Source organism: Telopea speciosissima, chromosome 9, assembly GCF_018873765.1.
Source record: "Telopea speciosissima isolate NSW1024214 ecotype Mountain lineage chromosome 9, Tspe_v1, whole genome shotgun sequence".
NCBI classification, from domain to species: Eukaryota; Viridiplantae; Streptophyta; class Magnoliopsida; order Proteales; family Proteaceae; genus Telopea; species Telopea speciosissima.
In genome coordinates this window covers 2801713-2827214 of record NC_057924.1, presented here as the reverse complement: position 1 = coordinate 2827214, position 25502 = coordinate 2801713, and the positions used below count along the sequence as shown (strand labels likewise).

Sequence of the window (25502 nt, the reverse complement as noted above, 5' to 3'; positions counted from 1 at the left end):
ATAGTCTTGCCTATTGAAGCCCTAGTCGGAGCTCTTATTAACAATTAAGCAAGAAAGAAGAGACCCACCACCACCATTGCCACAAAAAAGTCGACCAAAGACCTACCAAAATCTACTAGTCTGACAAAAACATCAAAGAAATCCATCGCAGTTGTGAGGAAAGGGAAAATGAGTACCTTTGTTCTATTGTTCGTATTGTTCGTATTCCTTCCTCGTCAGTACAATGCCAACATAGCTATCACTGTGCGTGTGGGTGTGCCTGTACGTGTGCGTGTGCATATGCATGTGGATGTGAGTGTGCGTGTACGTGTGCTTGTGTGTGTGCATGTGTGTGGGCGTGGGCGCGAACGTGGGGGTGTGCATCTGCGTGTAGTTGGGTGAGGGAAAAACAGTATTTTGAGTAGTTTTGTAATACCCATCTGTATCTTGTGTATGTTTCTTTTATCTTTTATCTTTTTTTTTGGTTAAATTTGTTTTGTATTTGTTAAATCAAAGATTGGTGGGTTATTTAATAAATTGAAAGTTATTTTTGAGTAATATTGAAATTTCCCAAGAAATGCTTAGAAAAATAATTGAAATGAAGAGAGAGAAAGGCATGGAAATCGATCATTATTATCCTTATTGGTATGCTCCTCGATACCAAAAAAAAAAGAAGGTCTGTTGGTCACAACGACCACCTTTCTTTGTAAATATTTCCTTTGTTACTTCCTAGAGATTCTCCCAGGAAGCCTTTCTTTAGCGAAGTGTTATCTTTCGGTCCCCCCAAAAAAGAAAGGTATGCACCTCAATGCCGTTTGCTTAGAGAATTCTCTCCCTCATTTATATAAAAGAGTAAAGAGAGGAAAGAAAGAAAAAAAACCCTACCTACATCCACATTTGAGCTATTGTAGATCTCACATGAAAGGTTATCCTTTATTTTTTTGGGTAAAGTGAAATCTTATTGCAAGTGGGGGCAAGATAAACATCCGACAACCTTATTACAAAGGTCAAGGAGCCAGGGAGAGGAAATGGTCCAATTTGTCTGTTTTGCCACACTCAAGGCCTTTCGAGCTAGAGAATGCGCCAATTCTTCATATATTGTTGCCACCAATCAACTGAACTTTGACAATCAGTCTAGATGCCTATGGTTGTAGCTCCCAATTCTCTTGCTCTTTGTAATCCCTGGTACATGGCTCTTGCCTCGGCTTCCTGCACATGCTCCCTGTGAACTGAAGTCCATAAAAATATCAACAGACGTCTTATTATAAGCAATATCTAGTGTACATTTTGCTTCATTTGTCTCTTTTGCATACTTCCATCACACATGATAGCATGCCTCCCATATTTAAGCAGCTCATGGTATTCAGTTAGGGTAAAAGTTGGGGAATTGGAAGTAACATGATCTTGAGCTGACTGAACAAGATTCAGATAAGAAATTGGTTAGGCTGGGTTTTGGATATATAGTTCGCAACGGTTCCTAGCAACCCATAAGAAGTAGCAAGTAATGAAGAACACGATTAAGATAAAAGATGTATCAAGTGTATTCATCAAGGGAGATTCTTATATGTTCTCAAGAAAATTAAAAAATGACCGAGCATAAAGATATTTAGATCTAAGTCTCAATAATCCTATCGCCCATATTCTTTTGGAGAAGCCCCAAGAAATAAAAAGATGCCAATCAATTTCTCTTTTACATTGACGTTATCATTGTTAAGGAAATGACGTAATTTATCCCTAGTGGTATGACCCTCATTGAGGAATTTCTATAAATAATAATAAAAAAAAATTTTGAAATTTAGGATGCATGCTTGTTTTCCACACTAGACGCCACACATTCAATGAATGATTTTGTTTAGAAACCCCTTGTACAAATTCTTTTTTTTGGTAAGGAGAAATTTTATTGAAAGAGGCATGAGGAGCTCAAGGCTTCCTGATTACATAAGTCAAGAAGCCAGGGAGTGGAAAGTGGCCAAAGTGTCTTACATGCCAAAGACATGGCCTTCCGAGCTAGAGTATGAGCGACAACATTCGCATCTCTAGAAATAAAAGAGAAAGAGCATTCTTGGAACCCCGATGCTAATAAGCGAGCATCGTTTACAAAAGGAGCGATTGAGATCGGGGGGAGGGGGAGATCAAATTTAAACAATTGATAAGGAACTCATTATCAGATTCGACCCGCAAAAGAGTGATCAAATTCTCCTTAGCCCACACCAAACCTTCTCTCAACGCCCAAGCTTCACCAACCAGAGATTCCGAGAAAGGGACAAGACATGAACAAGCTCCTCGCACTGTCTCATTGACATCTCTAAAGATGAAGCCCAAACCACCTAAAGAGGAATCCAGAGGTAATGCTGCATCACTATTCAATTTCACAAAGTTTTCTGGAGGAGGGAGCCATCTAGGCATCGGCTGAAGGTCCACCGAATTTCTTGAAACGACTTTGTGAGGAGAACCCTCAGTCTCCCAGAACTCAAACCAAGCCCGCTCAGCTTTACTAGCGACTTCAACTGGAGGAGAAACAGTTCCTTTGAAAATTAACTTGTTTCGAGCTAGCCATAAAAACCAACACACAAAGGAAGCAAAGCTGAAAATCTCCTTGCTTTTCTCCTTGCTAGGAAATTGGAAACGATTCCAATGATGCAGAAACGGAGAGATTTTTGGAGATCCTTCAGCAGGCACAACAAAGGAGAGATTGCTGCCGAACCACGTAGCTCTCGCGAATGGACAATCCAATAGAATGCGATCAATAGTTTCCACCTCAACTCCACATCTTTTGCAACTCGGATCAATGGGAATTTGGCGTTTCCTAAGGCCCTCTCCAGTAGCAATTCCTTGGGCACAACATCTCCAAAGAAAAGCTTTGATTTTAGGGAGAGATTTCCCATTCCAGATTCTCTTCCACACCTCCCCAGATATTTCTTCCCATTCATGTCTTCTAGATGACGAGGCTTGGACTGACAATTGCTGATCTCGAAGGTTAGTTAAGAGATGGTAGGCAGTTTTTATAGAGAAAATCTCATTTCTTGCCCCACCCCACACCTGGCAGTCCTCTCTAGAATAGAGACTAAGATTTATAGCTAAGATCCTTTCTTTATCAGATGGGTGAAAATATTGATCCAAGAGATCCACCTTCCAACTACGGTTTGGCTCATCAATGAAATCATAAACCTTGGAAAAGGGACACTCTGCCGGTCTAGGATAAACCACTTTAAAGCTCGGCGAGGATGGGATCCAGTTATCTTTCCACACATCGATGTTATCTCCTTTCTCCACAAGCCAAAGAAGCCCACTAAGGAGCACTTTTCTTCCCACAAGAATACTTTTCCATCCCCAAGAAGAGTTATGACCTGCATTGGCATTTAGGAAATCAGAATTAGGGTAATAAATAGCTTTGGTAAATCACTTTCAACTTGGTGTTTTAAAGACAAGAACCTAATAGCAGCCTTAGTTGTCAAAGCATTATTTTTTGTTAATGGACAAAAGGGAAAATCGTCATGCAATGTTTTTTTTTTTTTTGGTAAATATCATGCAATGTTGAAGCTAATGGAATTATAGTAATGAGAGGTGCAATTTGATTTGTAAAAATAGAATTACGCAAAGGTAAATTCCAAGTTCTCCCAATGAGCAGTTCAAAGACATTAGAAATAGAGGGGGAATAGGATCCAATCTTGAGGAAATGGATTTGGGGGGACAAATACTAGGACATCAAATAGGTTGGAATGGAGATTAGTACCAATTTAATGAGAATTGACCTATTTTCCAATTTACAAACAAGGTTGGGCCATGTAGGTAAGATTATATTAATGACAATTTCAATATCCATCCCAAGTTTATACATATTAACTTATAATCTATATAATTAAATATGAATAAGTACATTAAAATCATAGAAAATGTATTACTACTTTGTTTTCCCCTCTAGCGGCTGAAGCATTGAGTTGTGTCAAAATGGTCTATTTGCAAGAAGTATTGGTCTTTCATGTGTGAAGCTTGAATCTGATTTACAAGGTCATTTCTTCATCTAATCAACCCAGCCCCATGATTATCAAATGGTGGCGGTTTTTTTGGAAAATTAAGATTCACCCAAGATTTAAAATGTTTTTTGGGCATGTCTTACATGAAGGACTTCCTGTTAAAGTTACTATCTCGAAATGGATGCCCGTTGAACCTACTGGTGTTCTCTGTGGATCTTGTGATGAATCGATTTGGCATGTATTTCTGTCATGTGATTGAACTAAGCGCATCTAGGCATTTGGTCCTCTAGGATTGAGAATCGAGCATCTATCCAGCCCTTCAATGACACATTTGTGTGCCTTTCTCCTTTGCTCAAAAAGCTTTGATAAACAATCTTTGATCTGGTTTTTCTCAGTATTTATTATTACATTTTATTTCATCTGGTCTGTAAGGAACAAAGTCGTTAAGGGTTTGGCCAAGACTGACCCCATGCTGGTTTTGAAAGATGTATTTCGACGGATTGATGATCTGCAAATTCAACCCCCCTCTTATCCTATACATGCACCCTCACCATGCACACATTCATCCCATGAATTGAATCGAGTTTCTAACCCTGACTTACAATTCTCTGGTTTAATTTGCGCAGACACTTATGATCCTGAACTAAGATTATCCAGTTGGGCTTTTTCCATTTTGCTAGATGGCTAGAAAGTTCTAACATCTGTAGGTCGTCTTACAACCAATGACGAGAAGGAGGCAGAACTTTATGAGCTATTGCAAGGGTGGAAACATGCTATAAAGACGAATATTAACATCAAAGAAGTGTGGTGCTACAACAGAGATCTCTAGTCTCTTTTTTATCCAAGTGACAAAATGTGCTTACCTCGGAATTTATTTAAAAATTATTTCACTCTAGCTAATGAGACTACAAATTCCTCTAATGTTAGTTTCAAATGGTATAGTAACAACACCTTCTATAATACGGTCTTGGATTTAGCTAGAACTAGGTTCTCTAGTAATTGTACTACTCCATACCACAATGATGTGCACATTTCTTTTTAATATAAGGTTTTATTTTCATAAAAAAAAAAACTCCATTATATATAAGAGGAAGTTCTCCTTCACCCATGGTTTCTCTTCAATCACTACTATGATCTCGTTATTACTCTCATCCTTATTGATGAAGGTCCGAAATACATTTTTCATTACTCTTGAAATAAATTGAAAAATACAAGACTCAAAGCACACTTGAAGATGTTGGATGTCACAATAAAGTTTTATTTTCTCATAAAACAATTATCAAAAAATATCCACTCAAACATTAGTGGACTGGGACTTAGGAGGAAGAAGGGGGGATCTTTATCCCCTTTCCTCTTCAATTTCCTCAATTTCATTTAATAGAGAATAGAAATGACCATCTTACTCCCTACCTGAATACATTGTCCGGATGGGGTCACCTCTTCTATTATAGGAATTAAAGAAATTGATGAATTGACAAATTGAAGTGATAATTTTGATGGGTTCACATTCTCGTATGTGAATGGATTTCAACCATCCAGATGGCATCCACATGGTGAGACCCACCTGAGACTTTTATAGAATGGTCTGTTGGTAATTTTGATTCTTTATTGGCCCACTTTTGAAGTCCACCCCAAACTCTTATAAAGCGGACAATGAACGTTATAAAGTCGAAACCCTAAAAATCTTCCATTAGCGGCGTGACCTTAATCCTTTCCAGCATTCCACCGCACGATTCTCATCGAACGGCTTAGGAAATATTACCGACGGTTATAAATTATAAATCTCCTCCTTTAACTTTTCATATCTCCTATTGATCTACGTCTCGGTAATGTCATCTAGGGTTCGCTCTGCGCCCTATGACCATCTTCGGTAATATCCTCTAGGGTTTCAGATTTTCTTCTCTCCGCAGGTGAAAAGCTTTCGTCTCTTGTTTTCGTCCATTAGGGTTAAGATTTGTTAGCAGAAGCATTTGTTGTTTCTTCTGACTGAAGGAGTCTTTCCATAGTTAAAGCTCCTAATTGTGTTTATTCCTCTTCTCTAGGGTTTACGGTATTTCAATTCGTGCTTTTCGTCTGTGATTTTTTTTTTTTTTTTTTTTTGGGAGGTTTCATAGCAGAAATGGCTTCATTAATAGCGATTTCCACTGCTATTAAATCTATAGATGCAAAAAAGGATGATCTTCGTAAAGCTTTCGAAGATCTCAAAGCACACTCTTCTTTCCTTTCTTCCTTCACCCTTCAATGGAAGGATCTGGATGATCATTTGAACTCGATCAAGAGTTCTATAGAGAAACGTTTCAAGGAACTTGAATCTATCGATCCACAAGCCGGTGATGAATTGGCTGTGGAAAAATCTCCTCACCCGATTCCTGGGTCTAATGGGAAACAGACTTCTTCGGCAACTGCGCCGGTGAAGAAGGAAGAGGAGTCGGAAATAACTCCTCGACCTGAGTTGAAATCCCTATGCATCAAGATGGATGGAAAGGGTTTGCGTTCCTATGTAGTTGATCATCGTAAAGAACTGGATCTTATCCGGGGAGAAGTTACTGTTGCTTTTAAATCGGCTTCGGATCCGGCAAAGCTTGTTTTGGACGCAATGGTAGGTTTTTTTCCTCCCAATTCCAAAGGAGACAAGGATGGTGAATTGGCGGCTATTAGAAGAACTTGTATTCTTTTATTAGAACAGCTAAAGACGATCTCTCCACAAATTTCACCTCAAGTGAAGGAGAAAGCTAAGAAATTGGCCCTTGAATGGAAAGGGAAGCTTACTCTAGGCGGTCCAAATCATTTAGAAGCCTTAGCTTTTTTGCAGCTTCTTGCTACCTTTGATTTGGTCTCCGGATTTAGTATTGATTGGCTTCTTGATCTTCTTGTTACTATTGCTCGGCGCAGACAGGCTCTTGAATTGTGTCGAGCGCTTGGTTTCACAGATAATATGCCTGGTATGTATCATTCAAACCTGGGCTTCATTTTTTTCGTCTCTGTTATTCTTGTTTGAATGTGATTTTTTTTTTCATCTGAAGTGTGCGAGTTGTTCATAAAGATTTTTGCTTTACTTGCTCTCCTGGATAATAACCGTAGATAGGACCTTAGTAACCTGTAACTCGGCAGCTTTGTTGGAGTGAAGCTGTATGTTCTCCTGAAATGCTTCTGAGGACAGAAGCTCCTTGGTAATCTTCAAGGAAGCTTTTATTCATTTCTTACTTGCATTTGATTATTTAAAATGCAGACTACCTCTTTGTTATTATCATGTATTCTTCTATTCACCATTCTCTTGAAATAGCTTGGTGGAATAGTTTCTTTCTACGTTTAGAATATATATATAGATACTGTTGGTTAAACCCATAGGGTTTTTTTAGTTTATTGTTGCAGTATTTATACACTGCTCTTTTGGTTAGTAGATTTTTTTGTAATGTTGGTTATTCAGTACATCAAATATTTTATTTGATTGCTTCAAAAAGTAAGCTATTTTTTCTTGTCAATGCATCTATAGTGTTAGTAGACTTCCTTTGTGTGCAACATCTCCAATGGGTTATAATATATATTATTCTGTGTAATTGCCATAGTTGATGGTATTTCATTTCTCCGAAGAGTCAAATCTTTTGTTTTTATCCTCTATCCAGTATTAATTTCCCTTGGATTCTACTCAATTTTTTTAAGCTCAGTCTCTGTACTTCTGTTTTTTGTCTGTATTATTTTGGATAGCAGAAAATATTCTCCTCTAGTATTGAAGTTTTTGTTGATCTTACCTTTTTTCGGACCAAGAACTCGTTTCATTTTTTATTTTTTGGTATAGATAAGTTCTGTGTTGGATTTTAGTTAATGGCCTATGATGACAACACTTCAATAAACCATCTTTCGGGACTGAACGGTTTCAACCTTGATGTTATTCTGCAATTCTGAGGCCCTTAACTAAGTTCTCTATAGTTTTTATTAGTTTGACCTAATGTTTCCCATTTTTTGTTTTTCAAATCTAATGTCACCTTCCCTGCTCTGCTTTTTAGTTCTACTTGGTTTTTTTAATCTTAATTTTCCTCTTTTTTCCCAAATCTTGTGCTCTATTTAGTAATATAAAATGTCTCCTGATTTGTACCATTCATTTAGTTTAGTCTTTTCACAAGTAGTGAGGGTAGGGCATAGTTCTTTTTTCTTGATTTTTTTAGTTGATTTTATTTTATCATTTTTTTGTTCTTATGATGTTATATAGCAATTATATTTGTTGTCAGTCTTATACGTTTCCATTCCCCTGTCCCAGCATTGGGTATTCCTTGAAATTGACAATCTAACACTTGTTATTACCCGTCTTCTGTACCCACTTTGGGTCAGACTGATAGAATATTTATTTTTGGCTTCAACAGATTTTATCGAGAAACTTACTAGTAAGGGGAAGCATATTGAGGCTGTAAAATTTGCCTATGAATTTAAGCTTGCTGACAAATTTCCACCAGTACCTCTCCTTAAAAGTTACATTAAGGAGTCCAAGAAAACAATCCAGGAAATTCGTGTAAAGGCAAATTTCTCGACTCAGTCGCAGGTAAATTTGCAATTTGTATATTTGCAATTTCACCATTTGGTTAGGTTTGGCAGCTTTAGTTGGAATTTCATTTTATTCTTTTTTGTATTAACTTTGCCCACAGAATGAGGCTACGGCCAAGGAAATTGCTGCCTTGAGAGCAGTTATTAAATCCATCCAAGAACATAACCTAGAATCACAGTACCCATGTGGGAGTCTTGAGAAGCAAATTGAGCAGTTGGAAAAGAAGAAGGCTGATAGGAAACGTCCTGCAGCAGCTGCTACTGCCTCTAAACAGCAGGCTGGAACTGGAAAAAATAAACGTGCTCGGCAATCTGCCCCTGCTGTTGTTACTGTTAATTCTAATGCTGTTGCTTACCAGAATTCCATGACCGAGACTGCTACTAGTCTTCACTCAATTCATCACACTCAGATGCAGCAATCTGGCTTGTTGCCAGATCGTGTTGCGTCTTATCTTGGTTCTGCTGCTGGGTCCTCCTATGGCTTGCAAGGCCCTTCCTCTCTAACCCCATATGGAAGTTCATCTTCTGCATTGTATGGTGGTACTGAAAACTCAGTCAATTATGGTGGAAACCTAAGCCCTGCTAGGTCTCACCTGTACTCTGCTCTCCCTTCGCACCTTTCACATCCTCCGCCTTCACAACCATCTGGACTTTATGACAGGTCTTTGAGCTATGGTGGATATGGTTTACCACCTCAGTACCGTCCTTCTTACTATCCTTGAAAGCAGTCATGCTTTTTCTTATCAAATGACTTCTATGTCATTGTACAAAGAAGCAGACATGTTCATGTGTTGCAGAAGTTAAACATAGTTATTTTGCTATATCATCTGTTTTTTTTTATTGGTTGAGTTTATACTCAACTTGGGATGTTTCATATTTTCTTTTCTACTAATTAATAGACAGTTTAATGGATAATTGATAGTTTTAGAAATTCTGTTTGGTAGAAGCTTTCATTTTGATGCTCTTCTATATGTGGGTGTTTTGTTTTATAGACTAGTCTTTAGATTTTATATTATACCACAAAGTTAGTAACTCCTAGTCCTATAATGCAATCAATTGGTTGCTGTTATGTGTGACTGAAGGCTCTCCTTCCCCCTTGCCGTTTTATGTCAACCATTTTCTTCCCAACTTTAGGTACTTCCTTTTCTATCTACTCCTTATCAACCTAATTTACAACGTTAATCGAATGTTCACAGCCAATATTGGTATGCTCATGAGTTTACTAACACATGTCCAATTCATATTAATACGTGAAAGTAATCTCTTTCTTGTCTTCAGAAAATTTCTTCACTCATAAATAAGTAAGAGAAAAAGTTTCTCTTACTCTGGAATATCTTTCTTCCTGTTTTTTTTAAAGCCCCAAAAATATTGTGACCAGACTCTGGACCTTGGTTTCTGAATTTTTTAACAAAAACTACTTTCCCCCATCCCAACTAAATGTGGTTGGTGACTTGGTTTGCACTCCTATTAGAAGTCATCCGTTATATTTAGGCGTAAGGTTATCAAACTTCTCTCACTTTTTTTGTTTTTTTATAGTGAGTTAGTTGTTCCTCAGATTCGTTCTAGTTCCCCGTAGTGCTCTTTTTAGATTAAAATTTGTATCTATATTGATTGTCCGTGGCATAAGTATAAAGTATTCATTTGGATTTGATTAAATGTACAGATCTCTCCCTATCTTTTGGGACTCAGTTTTGAGTAATCCATGTAACGAGTTCGAAGGGTTTTAGGTATTGGCAAATACTTTTCATCATTTGTACCAATTCAAACTCCTTATTTGTACTGCTATTCTTAAACCCATGACGAGTTGAAATTATATTACATAATTTATCAAGGGAAACGAACGCTGCTTGGACACTTGGCGCCTGCATGCTCCCAACCCCTTCTGAAATACAATAGTTTTGTGCTCTTTCTTTGCTGTTACATAGCAAAAGAATATGTTTTAATAATAGTTTTATTTTTTTTTTATGGAAATGTTTTAATAATAAGTCTATAAAAAACCTAGAATTGAAATTATTAAAATAAATATGAATTTTAATAAATGTAAGTTTCATTCAAAAAAATTAAAATTTTGTTAGGTAAAAAACCCACGTGTATCATAAAAGATTAAATTTTCAAATTTAAATTGATTAATATAAAAATGAATTTAAAAGTATTTTTCATTCAAAAAAAATAACAATTTTGTGGGGAAGACAATCGTAAATCACACATTTATTTTATGTTTTAATTAAAAAAGAAAATCCCACAAGAATCAAAACCATGACATAAAAGATCCATTTTTCTTACATAGACAACGTAGGGAGCGTAGGATGGGGGCTGAACTTTCACCGTAAGTAAAACTTTCCCCAAACTAGCGGCTGTTTCCAATGGAATGGAGAATTTGAAGGCATGGGTTCATTTTCATGGCGAGTGTGATCAAGGTTTGTAATCCAGGTGTCAGCCGGTGGTCAATGCCGATACTGTTCCGATACCTATCTGATCGGTCAAAATCATCTTAGATTAGGTCCTCGACAAATGATCAAACTTGGTTTGAGATTATTTAAGTCTTATTTATGTGTTGAGCTTATCTTTTCCACCTCTTCAACCTCACTGTCATTTATCTAAAAAGAATTCAGTTTTAAGTAGTAATAAAAAAAGGGAGATCCTTTCATCTCGTGAATTTGAAGGTCTCTGATCTCTTAATCAGGGCGTAAGGTTAGGATGTAAGGCTAGGACGAAGAATTGGAAAATTTGGATCTTAAAGCCCTAATTACCTCAAGTAAAGCTGATCGGTCAAAATCATCTTAGATTAGGTCCTCGACAAATGATCAAACTTGGTTTGAGATTATTTAAGTCTTATTTATGTGTTGAGCTTATCTTTTCCACCTCTTCAAGCTCACTGTCATTTATCTAAAAAGAATTCAGTTTTAAGTAGTAATAAAAAATGGGAGATCCTTTCATCTCGTGAATTTGAAGGTCTTTGATCTCTTAATCAGGGCGTAAGGTTAGGATGTAAGGCTAGGACGAAGAATTGGAAAATTTGGATCTTAAAGCCCTAATTACCTCAAGTAAAGATCTATGTTTACATGGAATGAAATATTCCCATATTCGATTCTTTATTCAAAAACGGTAAGGTTCTCTTTTATTCTCGTAGATTTTACTCTCTCAAATCTGTGAATAGCAATTTGAAAATCTGGGACGAAGAACAAAGAAAATAGGGATTTTAAAACCCTACTCTGCAAGTTTTGCGTATTGGAACCGCTCGTTCGATATGAATGGGTTATATCCGATTTAGTTACCGATTCACAAAACCTAGTCAGGATCACTCTATTGGGATTGGCTACAACAGATACTGAGCCGAGATTACGAACCATGGGTGTGAGAGAGATGCAGACTCAGATTGGGAAGGGGTCTCTTTGCTTTTAAAAAACTTGAATCATTTTATTCTCATGGCTTTCTCCATTTGAGCTGCATCAACATGTGAAGCGATCTCGCACGCTTATTCTCTTTTCACTAAATTCTCTTTCCCCACCCCTTGTCGTGCCTCCACCTAAGATCTGAAGATTTTTCATCCGGAAGAACCCTTTGTTGAATGGTACCGACCGCGGGTACCCCTATCTTTAGCCTTTTACAAACAAACAACTACCAATAGAGGAAGAGAATATTATTATTATTGATGGAAGCTTTGAAAAATCCACCTCAATAGGGAGTTGGGTATTTGGTTACACAGGAAGCAGAAGCAGAAGCAGAAGCAGAGGAATCAAACAGGGCGTCACATAGAAATTTGGACGGGCTTTTTAGCATTGGTTTATTGGTTAGAGAACCACTATGACTACCCTTGGTCGTGGGAACTTTTCCCTTTATTTTTTTATATTAAGTTTCTACTTAGCAAGTCTGATAAAGTTTGTTTAATTAAACAACCTAGACATTACGCAAAGCTACACTGCATCCAAGCAGATGTAACCGTAGACTTTAATGAATTTCTTGCTTCACATCAAAAAACAAGAAAACAACAAATTTTCACTTCCGTTAAAAAAAAAAATTTGTCTTGATTCCACTTCAACTCCTGTTAGATTCCTAACAAGTACTCCCTGATTAAGGAGACAAGATAATTTTTAATTTTCGTTCTCACTAAATTTCTGTAAGAATTACCAACCCTCCTTCAACATCCTTTCTTTCTCAAGAACGTATTTCCTTTCCTTATATTTTTGGCTCTCTTCAAAAGCCTTCTCCTGCAATATAAATAATGAAAGTAACATATAAATAATAGGTGTACAAAAGCTTAACACAGATAGCTAACACAATGAGTCAGTCAGGATCCAGGGGTAATCCTTGCAAATCACCTTCAGGTGTTGAGGAAAAATAATCAAACTGGGTTCATGGGAGAAAAAACAAAAATTAAAGAGCATCTATTGCAGTTAAACTGGCTGACCAATTCATAAAACCGAAGAAGAAACTGTTGCACCTATATTGAACTGTACATTTAACATACAGAAGCAGAAGACAAGAAACAAGTAATATATGGTTAATGGGGGGCAGAGGACTTGAACTGAATCTCCACCGTTAATAGCTTGAAAACTTTATTTTTTTGGGTAGAATAATAGCTTGAAAACAGATCCATAGTGTCAACGGAGCAAGAATGTGATAGTTTCTAACTGATATAAGCAGGGTATTTACAACATTCCTAGCAACTTCATTTATTTACAGTTCAGATCGCAGAATGACTTTATTCCATATGCAACCTTGTATCAACCATTAAAGAAGCAGCTCACATAGCAACAAAATTGACTCGATCAATGCAGCTTTTTGGAAAGGGAGAAAAGAGGGAGAGAAAGGCCTTAACCTGGGCCCGTCTCATTGTAAACCCCAACCATTTGGGGGCATTGGTATTCATTCCTCACATCCAAAATAAAGCACTACTTCTCAAACTGGGATGGAGACTCTTAACACAACCCGATTAATTCTGGGCTCGTCTCATTAAATCCAAATAAATTCATCCTTGACAAAAATTTCTCTCGTCAATCTGGTTCTTGGACTTGGAATGGTTTGTGATCAATTTTTCCAATCCTAGGAAAAATGATATGCTGGAAAGTAGGGAACGGGAATTCAATCCTAATCTGCAATGCACCATGGATTCCCAGTCTGACTGACCACTAACCCCCACCCCCTCCTTCAACACACAACCTTATTCTCATGTGTCAGAACTGTGTCAGAACTGCTCATCAATAGAGAATGGACCAGACCTCTAATAACCACACTATTTCCATCCCATATATCTAAAGCAATTCCACAGATTCCAATTTCCAATAATCCTCATGAAGATTTCATCTTTACCCCTTTGAGTAAAACAGGTCAACTCACAACCAAACAGGCAGCATGACTCCTCTCTGGTACACCAACTACATCCACCCTTCCCAATCCCAATATATGGAAATCCATATGGAACCTTAAGATCACCCTAAATTCAAAATGTTCGCATGGAGATTACTTAGGGAAGGTCTTCCTACTCTTGACAAAATCAAAAGGTTCATTCACATCAACTCTATATGCCCATTGTGTCAAACTGAACAGGAAACTGAACGGCATATCCTACTATCTTGTACCTTCTCCAAGAGAATATGGGCTTATGGCTCTCTAAGTATTCATACAGAACAGTTACGTGATGCAACCATCTCTGACCTACTCCTACAACTTCTAAATCATCCTACTTTAACCAAAATAGAAACATCAAGGATCCTAAATGTAGCATGTATCACATCCTACTTCATCTGGAATGTCAGGAACCAAGTCATATTTCAAGCAAGCAAACCTAATCCCTTAACTTTAATCAACCTCATCAGACGTTGGTAAGTAGATCTGAAAATCTTTGGATCTGCTGAAACACTAAACCCAACGGACATTTCTCCATCAGCCCCCCATCCACAAGCACCTCTTAGTTTCTATCAACAACAAACTCAGCTTTATCCCAACTTAATGGGGTTGGCTACATGGATCCAAACAAAACAAAGTAGGGAAAACAAAGTTCTTTCAAAACAAACAAACCCAAAAAAAAAAGGAAGGGGAAAGAGATGAAAGATGAAAATGGAAAAGGGCATATGAAAGATGGGAAATAAATAGACAACGGAATGATGAAAGATGAAAGATAGTAAAAGGAAAGAGGCATATAGCCCAGTCCATCATGAGAATCTCAGCTAAATGGGGTCTGCGACATGGATCCTTGCCCTCCAATAGACTCTGTCCAAGGTCATATTTGGGACAAGCCCTAGCCTAAGCATGTCCTTCCTCACCACTTCTCCTATGGTCATTTTAGGTCTGCCCATAGCTCTTTTAGCTCCTTCAATCGGAATCATATCACTCCTCCTTACTGGGACATCCTTAGGCCTCCGTTGAATATGACCATACAACCTTAAATGACTCTGTCGTAGTTTGTCATTGATCGAGGCTACCCCCAAGTCCAAAATATGTTCATTCCGTACTTTGTCCTTGTTTTTTCACACATCCATCTCAACATCCTCATCTCCGTTACACAAAACTTATCAATATGGCACTTCTTAACAGCCCAACATTCTGCCCCATACATCATGGCCGGTCGAACAACAGTCCTATAAAACTTTCCTTTAAGCTTTAATGGAATACGTCGGTCGCACAACACTTCGAAAGCGCCTCTCCACTTCATCCATCCCACTTTAATTCTTTGTGAAACCATCATCATCTATGTCACCTTCTTTATTTATGAGAGACCCCAGATATCTAAAATAGTCACTTTGCAGAATCTCTCTTTCCCAAATTCGCACCATACCAATATCCATCATATTGTGACTAAAATTACACATCATATATTCCATCTTTGTTCTACTAATCTTAAAGCCTCTCGTTTCCAAGGTTGCTCTCCATAGCTCTAACTTAGCGTTAATCCCATCTTTTGTCTCATCTACCAAAACGATATCATCGGCGAAGAGCATACATTATGGGACCTCATCTTGAATGCTCTTAGTTAGTTTGTCCATGATAAGCGAAAATAGATAAGGACTTAAGGCGGATCCTTGATGTAACCCAATCGTAATTGGGAATTCCTTGCCCTGACCTCCCACAGATCTTACACTAGTCACCACGCCATCATACATATCTTTAATTACCTGCACATATTTACTCAACACTCCTTTCTTCACTAGAGTATGCTGGATTAGATCTCTAGGGACTCGGTCATAGGCTTTTTCCAGGTCAATGAAGACCATATGGAGATCCTTCTTGCTATCTCTATATCTTTCCATGAGCCTCCTCAATCATTAGATAGATCTGTTGTGGATCTACCTGGCATGAAGCCAAACTGATTCACCGAGATATGAGTCTCTCTTCTCAAACGGGTTTCAAAAACCTTCTCCCAAAGTTTCATAATGTGACTAATTAGCTTTATGCTTCTATAGTTATTACAGCTCTGGATATCACCTTTATTTTTGTAAATTGGGATTACAATGCTTCTTCTCCATTCATCTGGCATCCTCCTTGTGTTCATAATCTTGTTAAACAGCTTGGTTAGCTAATAAACCCCACAAAATCATGGTATCAATCTACAAAACTGGACGGTGATCATAACAGATGGAAGCTTTGAACCTACAAAAAAATCAGGTGGATGGTCAGCAATCATTATCTCTAACAACAAATTAATGGCTTCTCTCATGGATTTTGGTGATGTAGGATCAGCACAAGAAGCAGAATGCCGAGGAATCTTGCAGGGAATCTTTAGTGCAGTGTCTCTGGGAAAACAAAGAGTATAAATTTGAACTGACTCACAAGAAATGGTTGAATACCTTCAGCAACCACCAGCTAAACCATGGCCTTGGGAAATATTTGGAACTCTTTTTGATATTCAGTTTTTATTTCATAATTTTAGCTCAGTCTGTATTAAGAAAAAAGACAGGTTTATTATATCTCTCCCACACCATCTAGCAAACCTTGCATGCATTCATAAAATGTGGGGCAACACCACTGACAGACTTCATGAATTGTACTCTTTTTAGGTAGCTATGTTATTTTTCTCTATTTACCCAAAAAAAATAATGTGTCTTACATTATGAATCTTTGCTTAACATGAAAACAAATATTTCTTTCCATGTCACAGTGAATGTGCAGAAGATAGTACACTGCTTTGCAGGGAAAAATTTTAAACCCCAAGATACAAGGCACTGATTCAGATCCAATCACAACTTCTAAGTGTGCGATGTAATTTTACAAAAGCACTTGGTAGTTAGTAAGAAGTGTCCTAAAACTCACTATTTTCATTAATTACAAAATACATACATGTATCTATTTCACACACACATGCCAACCTAAACAAGCACACAGGAAAGTAAATGGCTGCTTCACTTGGGTATCCATCCATTGCTACAATGAACTCCATTCTGTAAGGAAACTCTGCCTAACATGGAAAAAAATACTGGTTTCCCATGTAACAGTGAAACTCCAAAGATAACATCTCTTTCCCAAGAAAAAATGGAGTTTCCATGTCACTCAACTGAAAAGTGATAAAATTAAGGTTCAATAACTGAGGTAAATGGATCTATGTATTATACTTTAGATTCAATATCTGAGCTAAATGGTTGGATCTATGTATGTAACTTTTACAGAAGCACTCAGAATGAAGGATCCAGAAACTTATAAGATGGATTTTGATACTTTGAAGACTCATTTGTGTTATTATGTCATGCTTCAACAGGTGGATGAGAGGTTGTGATGCCAATGACTGTTTGATGAGCAATCTACCCCTTAAATATGTTGTGCTCATCAACTGGCCCACTTTAATTCCTCTAGACTTCTAAGTCAAATCCAGCAAAGAGACCAGCAAATACTAAGATTGAATTTAGAAATGTTGATCATCCTCTTGGAGGAAATCTATCACTTGACACATGGGGATTAGGATTCAAATCTTGTTTCCCAAGCAAAAACACATAATTGATTGTTAGGAAAATTAAAATGCTCTAGGCGAACATAATCCTATCTCCCTTTAAGATCTGCTTAACTTCGTCGTATCATAAAGGTTTTGGGGTTAATCAAACAGCTGAAATGACCCCAAACAGGTAATAAATCTGGAAAAAGGTTTCATCCACTGACAGCTAAGGAACATTTCCTTCACAGGCCGCTAATTCTGTGACATATAGGGTGAAATTGATCATTTTGACAGGGGGACACTTGGGGCATCCTTTTGTTATGGCACATGTCTATATAGTAGGCCATCTCAACCGTATGCCCCACCGCACTCCACACTCTTCTTAGTATGAGTTTGTTAAGGCTGTCTGTTTAGAAAGTGAAGTGAGAGGAAGGGAAATGAATTAAAATAAAAGCAAATAAGGAAACTTTTCTAATCAGTAACAACAATGATTATGTAATTAAAAACTCTTCTAAATCTAGTAATTAAAATTTACTTCCCTCTTTCAACAAATTTCCTTGGATTTGATAGACCCATTAAATGTCCGCTTGAAAAGTTTGATTACCTTATTTGGTAGGATTTCAAGTTAGTTACATAAACATGATTGCATCATTACAAAAGATTCCAATCTCTTTTGAATTCCTTCCCTTTACTGCAATCAGATGGAAACCCAAAAAATTATATTTCTCAACATTTCCATCTTGATGCATGGCAAAGTCTGGTTGGGTTGAAACTTGAAACATGAGTTCAGAGTGATCAGGACAACATGTCACAGTTTGAGTGTCAACGAAGCTGCACCATGGAAGATATAGCCATCAGTGATGGTTTACCCCACTGCACAGATTCCCCAATCAAAAAGAGAGAATATAATCCAACAGACCAAAAAAACCAAATGATAACAAAAGTGATATGAAATACCCTATAAATACCCAGTACTGGTCATGAAGGCGCCTCATTTTTTTGTCCATGTTTTACATCAGATCAGATTCAGACATGAGGCATGGTGTGACAAGACTTACACACCAAAATAAGAAATTTTGTAACAGAGGAGACACTTTACAACGCTCCTATAAGAATAGACAAACTGGTTTGAGATATAGTTCTGGTTCCTTAGAAAACACAACTGAAATACGTACTTTTATTTTTACACACAAACCCGGAAAGCAGGATGGAAGAACAGGATTGACATAAACCAATTGGAAAGAGAGGGAGAATCCACAATCCATAGTTGAGGCTACTATAATTAGTTAGTATTTAGGTGCATAGATACTAAATGCATTTTGAAGATCACTGTACTCATTAAGGATAACAGATGCACTTCCATGGTCATGTTTATCTTGCAAATTAAATGCCACTAGAATATAGACCTCCAAGTATGTTATATTATTATAAATGATAAACAGACATGAGTCAATGACGGCCAGATGTACTACAACTTGTCATACCAATATGATGTGTTTTATGCTGTACTAGTCAAACAAAAAGGGAAAGTAAGAGAAAATTAGAAGATCTCAGTTTAACTTACATATCTCCAACCCAATATTTGTTGGCAGGAGCTACAGTAAATATCATTCACTGTATGTAATCCGCTCAAGAGTCGCCGTTCTTCATTAGGCCCAAGAGAAATATTTACCCTGAAATGAGAAATTTGAGCACAACTCAATTGAGAAAAAAAAAAAAGGGATAAATCAATAATCTCACCAGGCAACAGGCAATCCCATAGATTTCAGCAAATAATTATTACATCAAGGAATTATTTTTCTGAAAATATAAGTAACTTTTTTTTCATGCAAAATCTCCTTTACACAGTGAAGGGGGAGGGCTTTCCATGATGGTTGGCACAGCTGCCACATGGTAATTAAGCCCTACAATCTTCTTTGCTTTATTTCTGGCAGACTTTACTTTTTTAGATCCTCTACATCCTTAGTCCATTGCCAAGTATGAAGATCACTATAACCATCTGAACACAAAAGGAGAAAAAGTTATCTACAAAAAAGAGCGTCCAAGTGCACAAGGCTCCCACTACTGCAGGGCATGGTTTTAGGTATCAGTATCTGATAGCCAGATACGGCTGATACTGCAAGGTTTTGAAGGTGACCAATACGACCAATACTGATACCTGGTTGATACCATATCGGTGAAACGGTACAGAAAAGGGGTAAACCAGTTTATCAAAACCATTTTTTTAAAGGAAAATCAGGTGTAAACTTGTCCGATACGGCTGATCCATGTCGTTACCGTATCGGTTTTAAAGGTGACCGATACCCGATCCAATACCGTGCACTAAAACCATGATGCAAGGGCTGGATGGGGCAAATGTATGCGGCCTTACCCCCTGCTTCGCAGAAGAGGCTGTTTCCAAGTTTTGAACCTGCAACCAACAGGTTGCAATAGCGCAACTTAATCACTGCACCAAGGGTCAACCACTGTGTGAAAAAAACTATCATCTTAGCCAAAATGATTAACTGAGGGAAAGGAAGGGTAAAAGACTTAGACCATGTTAGATCTATTAAAAGTGATGACGGTAAAGTTTTAGTAAGGGATGATGACATTATGAAAAGAAGGGAAGAGAATTTCTACAGCCTTCTAAATGGAGACATTTCAAGTAATAGTGGCCCGGAAGACTGCATCACTCATCAAGACACCACTCACCATAGATATATATGAAAGGTTACAGTATCTGAAGTTAAAGAAGCTTTAAGAAAGATGAAAGTAGACAAGGCACAAGGCCCAAATGGGGTCTCAATAGAAGTGTGGAAGAGCTTAGGACTATGTGGTTTATCTTGGTTAACCACTATGTTTAACAAGATTTTGAAAACAAGAAAGATGCCAGGTGAATGGAGGAAAAGCATTGTGGTTACAAACTACAAAAATAAAGGTGATGTTTAGTTGCAATAACTATAGAGGCATAAAAGAGAGTTATTGAAGCCCACCTGAGAAGAGAAACTACCATCTCGAAGAACCAATTTGGTTTTATGCCAGGTAGATTAATGACAGAAGCTATCTACCTACTCAGGAGGCTCATGGATAGGTTTAGAGTTTGCAAGAAGGATCTCCATTTGGTCTTTATTGACCTGGAAAAAGCCTATGACAGAGTCCCTAGAGAATTAATTTGTCACGTTCTACAAAAGCAAAGGATGACAAGTATAAAGATGTGTATAATGACGTAGTGACTACTGTGAAAATTGTGGTAGGCCAAGGTAGTGAATTCCCAATTACAATTAGGTTACATCAAGGATCAGCTTTAAGCCTTTATTTGTTTGCGCTTATAATGGATGACTTAACCAGGAACATTCAAGATGAGGTTCCTTGGTGCATGCCTTTTGCTAATAACATTTTGTTGGTAGATGAGACAAATGCAAGGATTAACGCTAAGTTGGAGTTATAGAGATCAACCTTGGAATCAAGAGGTTTTAAGATAAGTAGAGCGAAGACTGGGTATATGGTGTGTAACTTTAGTTCTACTAAGACGGATAACTAAGTGGTGAAAATTGAGGAGAGAGAAAGAGAGATGCTGCAAGTGATTGTTTTAAATATCTGGGGTCAACCATAAATAAAGAAGGTGACATAGAGGATGATATATATTTCACAGATAATTAAAGTGGGTTGGATGAAGTGTAAAGGTGCATCTGGAGTGTTTTTTTATCGACGTATTCCTTTAAATCTTAAAGGAAAATTCTAGAAGACAGTCATACAACCGGTTATGATGTATGGAGCAGAATGTTGGACAGTTAAGAAGCGTAATATAGATAAACTAAGTGTAGCAGAGATGAGGAAGTTGAGATGGATGTGCAGCAAAACTAGGAAGGATAAAGTAAGGAATGACCACATTAGAGCAAATTTGGGAGTTTCCTCGATACATGATGTGCTCTGTGAAAACCGTTTGAGGTGGCATGGCGAAGTAGTGATTTGATTCAGATGGAAGGTTCTAAAAGCTAGGGGCAGGCCTAAAATAACCCTAGGAGAAGTAGTGAGGAAAGACATGCATTGTTTAGGCCTTGTCTCAAGTTTGACCTCGAATAGAGCTGAGTGGAGGGCAAGGATCCGTGTAGCCGACCATATATAGGTTGGAATATTGCTGAGTTGTTGTCGATGTTGTTGTGCTCCTTTCCTTTTACTTTTTTTTTTATTTTTTGTCTTTGCAAGGATCCATGTAGCCGGCCCCATTTAGTTGGGATAAGGCTGAGTTTTTGTTGTAGCACATCACCAATGCATTTTCCTACATTGAGACTTAATTCTTTGAGATCTGGTTGTAATCCTCAACTTTAGCTGGCATTCTAACCATTGAAAATACAAGGTTTAAACCTTAAAACGGGCTATCTTGTTGAGGTGCGAACCCAATTTGACATGTAATGAACGAATGGGATCCACACCCTATCCAATAGTCAGTTTTTTTAAGCTGAGCCCTCTATGTGGCTCAGAAAAGAGTGACCACCGAGGCAAGCCTCTCGTGATGGCCACGAAGGAAAACGGTCCCCCTTTTTCCCATTCTTCTCAGGTTTCATCAGCTAACAACAAATCCAAACACTTATTTCCTTGCCTCCTTTAATATCCATAAATATTTCAAATCTTATGCACTTTTATATATCAAATGCCATATTCCAGCTACTAAAATACTAATTTGACATGTATATGAAGTCACATGGCCAATCATCTGTCAGACAAATAGCTTTTATTTCCCTAGCCCCCCCTGTTACGAAAACAACGCCCAAAATGGCGATTTTGCAGAAAGAAAAACGAATAATAGAGAGAGCACACAACGCACAACACAGAGATTTACCTGGTTCACCTCCAAGATGGAAGCTATGTCCACAGCCGAGCAGTAGAACCGGTTTCACTATTTTCTCTGAAAAATATTACAAACCCTCATAACCCTATCTCAAAGAGATAAGAACAATATATAGGAAAACCCTAACCCCAGAAAGTACACAAATGCCCAAAAACTTGAGCCAGACCAAAACACAACACATGGCTCAAAAGTACTCATTTCGAAGATCTCAACGAGCCCGACACAACTCCAGCCTTTGGCATGGAGCCCCGCCATTTTTCGGCATTCCGAGATCGTTTCGAGGCCGAAACGGCCCTCCGAAGGTCTCAACCGCACTATCTGGGCCAAATCAGGCTTCACCAACAACACCCCCCCCCCCAATTCACAGGTTTGATGCCAAGATATCATGTATGACATGTTTCATTTGGAAATATAAGTGTGTCCCTCACATGTTATGTAAGTTTGGCAAAACTCTTCCAGATACAATGCATTGTTCTTGTTATGTTGTTTGTGCAACAGAAATATTTTCAGATATGATGGTTTTGCTCCGATCCTATATATCATTTCTTTAGCAATAAGCACAAATAGAAGTGACTACACGCGTAGCCCACTAGCATAAAAACATAACAGTTATAAAGGTTTAACAAAGGCCAGACAACTGAAACCAGCTTAGACAAGTGTAGACCATAGTAAATACAAGAAAAGTAGCCCAGAATTTAATCAATTCCTACCAATATTAGCATGATTTATTAATATTAAATACCACCCCAATTTAATGGGATCCACAGACAATTATCTCAATGACATTTCGATTTCACCAAGATTAAATAAAACCCAATATTTAATGGGAGCCAAAGGCAATTATCTCTATGATGTTTCGAGTTCATCATCACGTATTACATAGTCAAACTTACAATGGATGATCAGTATATCCAAAAAACATTACGAATCAAACAGCATATAAGATGCAGGCCTACTGATACCCAACTCTAACTCTCTCTCTCTCACACACACACACACACACAAAATGTGGCTCCTTGTATATGGTTTCCTTCAACAAAGAGGTCACAAACCATTCAAAAATTTTGTATTGACTTTTTTTTTTTGGTTAAACCATTAGATTGTAACATGAAGAATAAGAACAAATCATCAAAGCCAGTTTGAAGATAGTGGAATTTATAAGCAAACAAAAGGAAGAAGTGTGAATGAATATAGGTGAAAATCGTTTCGAGAGACCGAATCTCAAAGAATTAGCAAAACACCATCAACAAATAGACAAGGGAGGAGAAAGTTGGTATTCCACCTGCATAATTTCCTGAAATTATGAATGATTGTTTGTGCTTCCAATGGCTAGAAATTCCCTAACCACAATCAGAATCCTTAAATTCTACAATATTTCAACTCAATAAAATTAAATTAGTACATAGCTTATGTTCTGTAATTTTTCTCCCACTCTCAAAGACATCTATGACAATTGAAGAAATTATAAACAAGGTGGAAAAAGGGATAACAGTTCCACTGACACATTTACAACATGCAAGGATAAAATGCATTACTATGTAACAAGCAACAGAATGCATTAATAAAATTCATGAATAAATGTAATTTACCTACACTAGCTGTGACTTTTGTCTTCTAACAAAATAAGAAATTTGAACAACTTGTTTATAACGAATGAAGGGAGAAGAAGAACAAAGCAAACAAATTCAATTGGTTCTAAACTCACACAGTCTTGAAAAGGTAAGCACTTCCAAAACGTCCCTGAAAATCCTTAGAGACAATATCATCATGAGACGCGGAATCCACCTTGCAGCATTTGCATTTGAAGATCTTCGGACCAGGCAAAGACTCCAGAAAAAGGAACCCCATTACGACTATCGTAGAGCTTCTAATCCTAAATGTATACTCGCTATTAACTCTGTAAGAGATTAGAATGCTACATCAAACTCTTGTTGTCTCTAAATTCTTACCAAAGAACTGTGGAGAATTTGTACCAAATGCAAGAAAGATCAATCAGAACAAGATAGGGATTATTTGCGAACTGAATAGTTGAATTAACCGAAGAAATACAAAATGGAGAATCGGAGATAACAAAAATTCGCCTCGATTATCGATTGTGTCGAAGGGGCTATACCATGGGTAAAATTATCTTTCCTCCCTGGTCCACTTCCCCAATTCCCTCTGATAAGGGTGGACCCCAGGCCGGCAGTGTGTTCAGGTAGGGGTAGGATGATCATTTTTGCCCCTATTATAGGGACTTGGGAAATGGACCGACCGGACAAGAATGGAGCAGATAAAATTCCATACATCGACCACAATTTACACGGTGCGTTTTACGCTCTTTCCCATTTCCTAATTTTTTTGGAAAAATATCTCCTCAATTTGTCTGCCCATCAATTTCCTCAATTCCCTCTAATAGAGTGAGGTGGACCCCAATCCGAGCAGTATGTTCGGGCCGGGGGTAGGATGATCATTTCTACCCTCCTATTAGATGGAATTGAGGAAATTGAGGGCCAGACAAATTGAGGGGATAAGGATCCAACTTTTTCCTAGTTTGCTTTGTATTCCCGTAACATTCATCAACCCACGTATTTTTATCTGCTCCATTTCCCCAAGTTCCTCTAATAGAAGTGGAGTGGACCCCACCTGGGCAGTGTGATCGGGTAGGGGTAGGGTGGTCATTTCTACCCCCTCTATTAGAAGAACTTAGGGAAATGGGGCAGAGAACGGTCCTCAACCCACCCAGTGGTTTTAAACTATGGTATTGGTCACTGCATATATCGATGTGGATCGGTTGTACCAATTCGGTTCTATATCTAGGCATGGTTTATAATTTTAGGATCAGATCGGTATCGACTGTGAATGATCCCGAGATATGAACGATCTTTGAATGAATCACTAGAACAGGAGGATCGGTTGGATCCTCCAATCCGATACATGTGTAAAGATTGAATCTTTTTGAATTTTTAAGTTTTTTTTTTAATTGTATCGGCCTTGACTGATCCCAAGATTACGAATCATGTATCTAGGTCACATGCCCCTTACATCTAAGGGCATGAAATGACCATCTTGCCCCCATGGAAAGACGGAAATCCCACCATCCTGTGATGCTTGCGCATAAGGGTGTTAAAACTATTCGCATGTTGAAATGAAACCATTTTCATGTAAGTTTTTTTTATGTCAAATCACAAATCAAACCATTTAATAAACAATTTCACATGTTGAAACCGAATGATGGATGATTTCGGTTTAAACAGTTTTAAAACTTTTTTTATTCAAACGACTACTTTCCATTTCATGTCTTTTTATTTTTTTATGAGTAACTTACTCTCCCCTCCCCTCGAAT

The 25502-nt window shown here is 37.7% G+C and overlaps 3 protein-coding genes and 1 non-coding gene across 5 annotated transcripts; 2 read left to right on the top strand and 2 right to left on the bottom strand.

The window, feature by feature from the left end:
• Window positions 1–1113: 1113 nt before the first annotated feature.
• Window positions 1114–5373, bottom strand: LOC122640225. Its single transcript, XM_043833377.1, has 4 exons — window positions 5364–5373; window positions 2224–3326; window positions 1293–1392; window positions 1114–1208 (listed from the first exon to the last, which is right to left on the bottom strand). Exons 1-4 carry the CDS (start codon window positions 5371–5373, stop codon window positions 1114–1116), a joined length of 1308 nt encoding a protein of 435 aa, XP_043689312.1.
• A 669-nt stretch (window positions 5374–6042) lies between these two features.
• Window positions 6043–9258, top strand: LOC122640732 (truncated FRIGIDA-like protein 1). The gene is made up of 4 exons (XM_043833979.1): window positions 6043–6895; window positions 8312–8487; window positions 8591–8815; window positions 8849–9258. Exons 1-4 carry the CDS (start codon window positions 6073–6075, stop codon window positions 9209–9211), a joined length of 1587 nt encoding a protein of 528 aa, XP_043689914.1. The 5' UTR covers window positions 6043–6072; the 3' UTR covers window positions 9212–9258.
• LOC122641194 lies at window positions 7777–7861 on the top strand. Its single transcript, XR_006329843.1, has one exon. It is a non-coding gene; the product is annotated as a small nucleolar RNA SNORD96 family (small nucleolar RNA).
• Window positions 9259–12518: 3260 nt separating the features above from the next.
• Window positions 12519–24202, bottom strand: LOC122640731 (putative yippee-like protein Os10g0369500). Of its 2 annotated transcripts, XM_043833978.1 has the most exons (4): window positions 23883–24202; window positions 18914–19022; window positions 12599–12697; window positions 12519–12552 (listed from the first exon to the last, which is right to left on the bottom strand). In XM_043833978.1, the coding sequence occupies exons 1-3, from the start codon at window positions 24023–24025 to the stop codon at window positions 12614–12616; spliced, it is 336 nt and encodes a 111-aa protein (XP_043689913.1). In that variant the 5' UTR covers window positions 24026–24202; the 3' UTR covers window positions 12519–12552; window positions 12599–12613. The 2 variants fall into 2 exon arrangements, with proteins under 2 accessions (XP_043689913.1, XP_043689912.1); XM_043833977.1 differs by lacking the exon at window positions 12519–12552 and having other exon boundaries at window positions 12594–12697.
• Between the last annotated feature and the right edge of the window lie 1300 nt (window positions 24203–25502).

Bases quoted from the DNA above. Each gene is read 5' to 3' on its own strand.
- LOC122640225 (XM_043833377.1), bottom strand. The intron at 1,393-2,223 runs GTTGGTGAAGCT...AATCTTGTTCAG, and splicing joins TCCCTTTCTCGGAATCTCTG to TCAGCTCAAGATCATGTTAC. The intron at 1,209-1,292 runs GTATGCAAAAGA...TATGGACTTCAG, and splicing joins TGCTATCATGTGTGATGGAA to TTCACAGGGAGCATGTGCAG.
- LOC122640732 (XM_043833979.1), top strand. From the start codon at position 6,073: ATGGCTTCATTAATAGCGATTTCCACTGCTATTAAATCTATAGATGCA. The intron at 6,896-8,311 runs GTATGTATCATT...TGGCTTCAACAG, and splicing joins TTTCACAGATAATATGCCTG to ATTTTATCGAGAAACTTACT. The intron at 8,488-8,590 runs GTAAATTTGCAA...CTTTGCCCACAG, and splicing joins ATTTCTCGACTCAGTCGCAG to AATGAGGCTACGGCCAAGGA.
- LOC122640731 (XM_043833978.1), bottom strand. From the start codon at position 24,025: ATGGGGTTCCTTTTTCTGGAGTCTTTGCCTGGTCCGAAGATCTTCAAA. The intron at 19,023-23,882 runs GTGAGTTTAGAA...TTCTCATTTCAG, and splicing joins GCTTACCTTTTCAAGACTGT to GGTAAATATTTCTCTTGGGC. The intron at 12,698-18,913 runs GTAAGTTAAACT...TTTATATTGCAG, and splicing joins AAATATTGGGTTGGAGATAT to GAGAAGGCTTTTGAAGAGAG.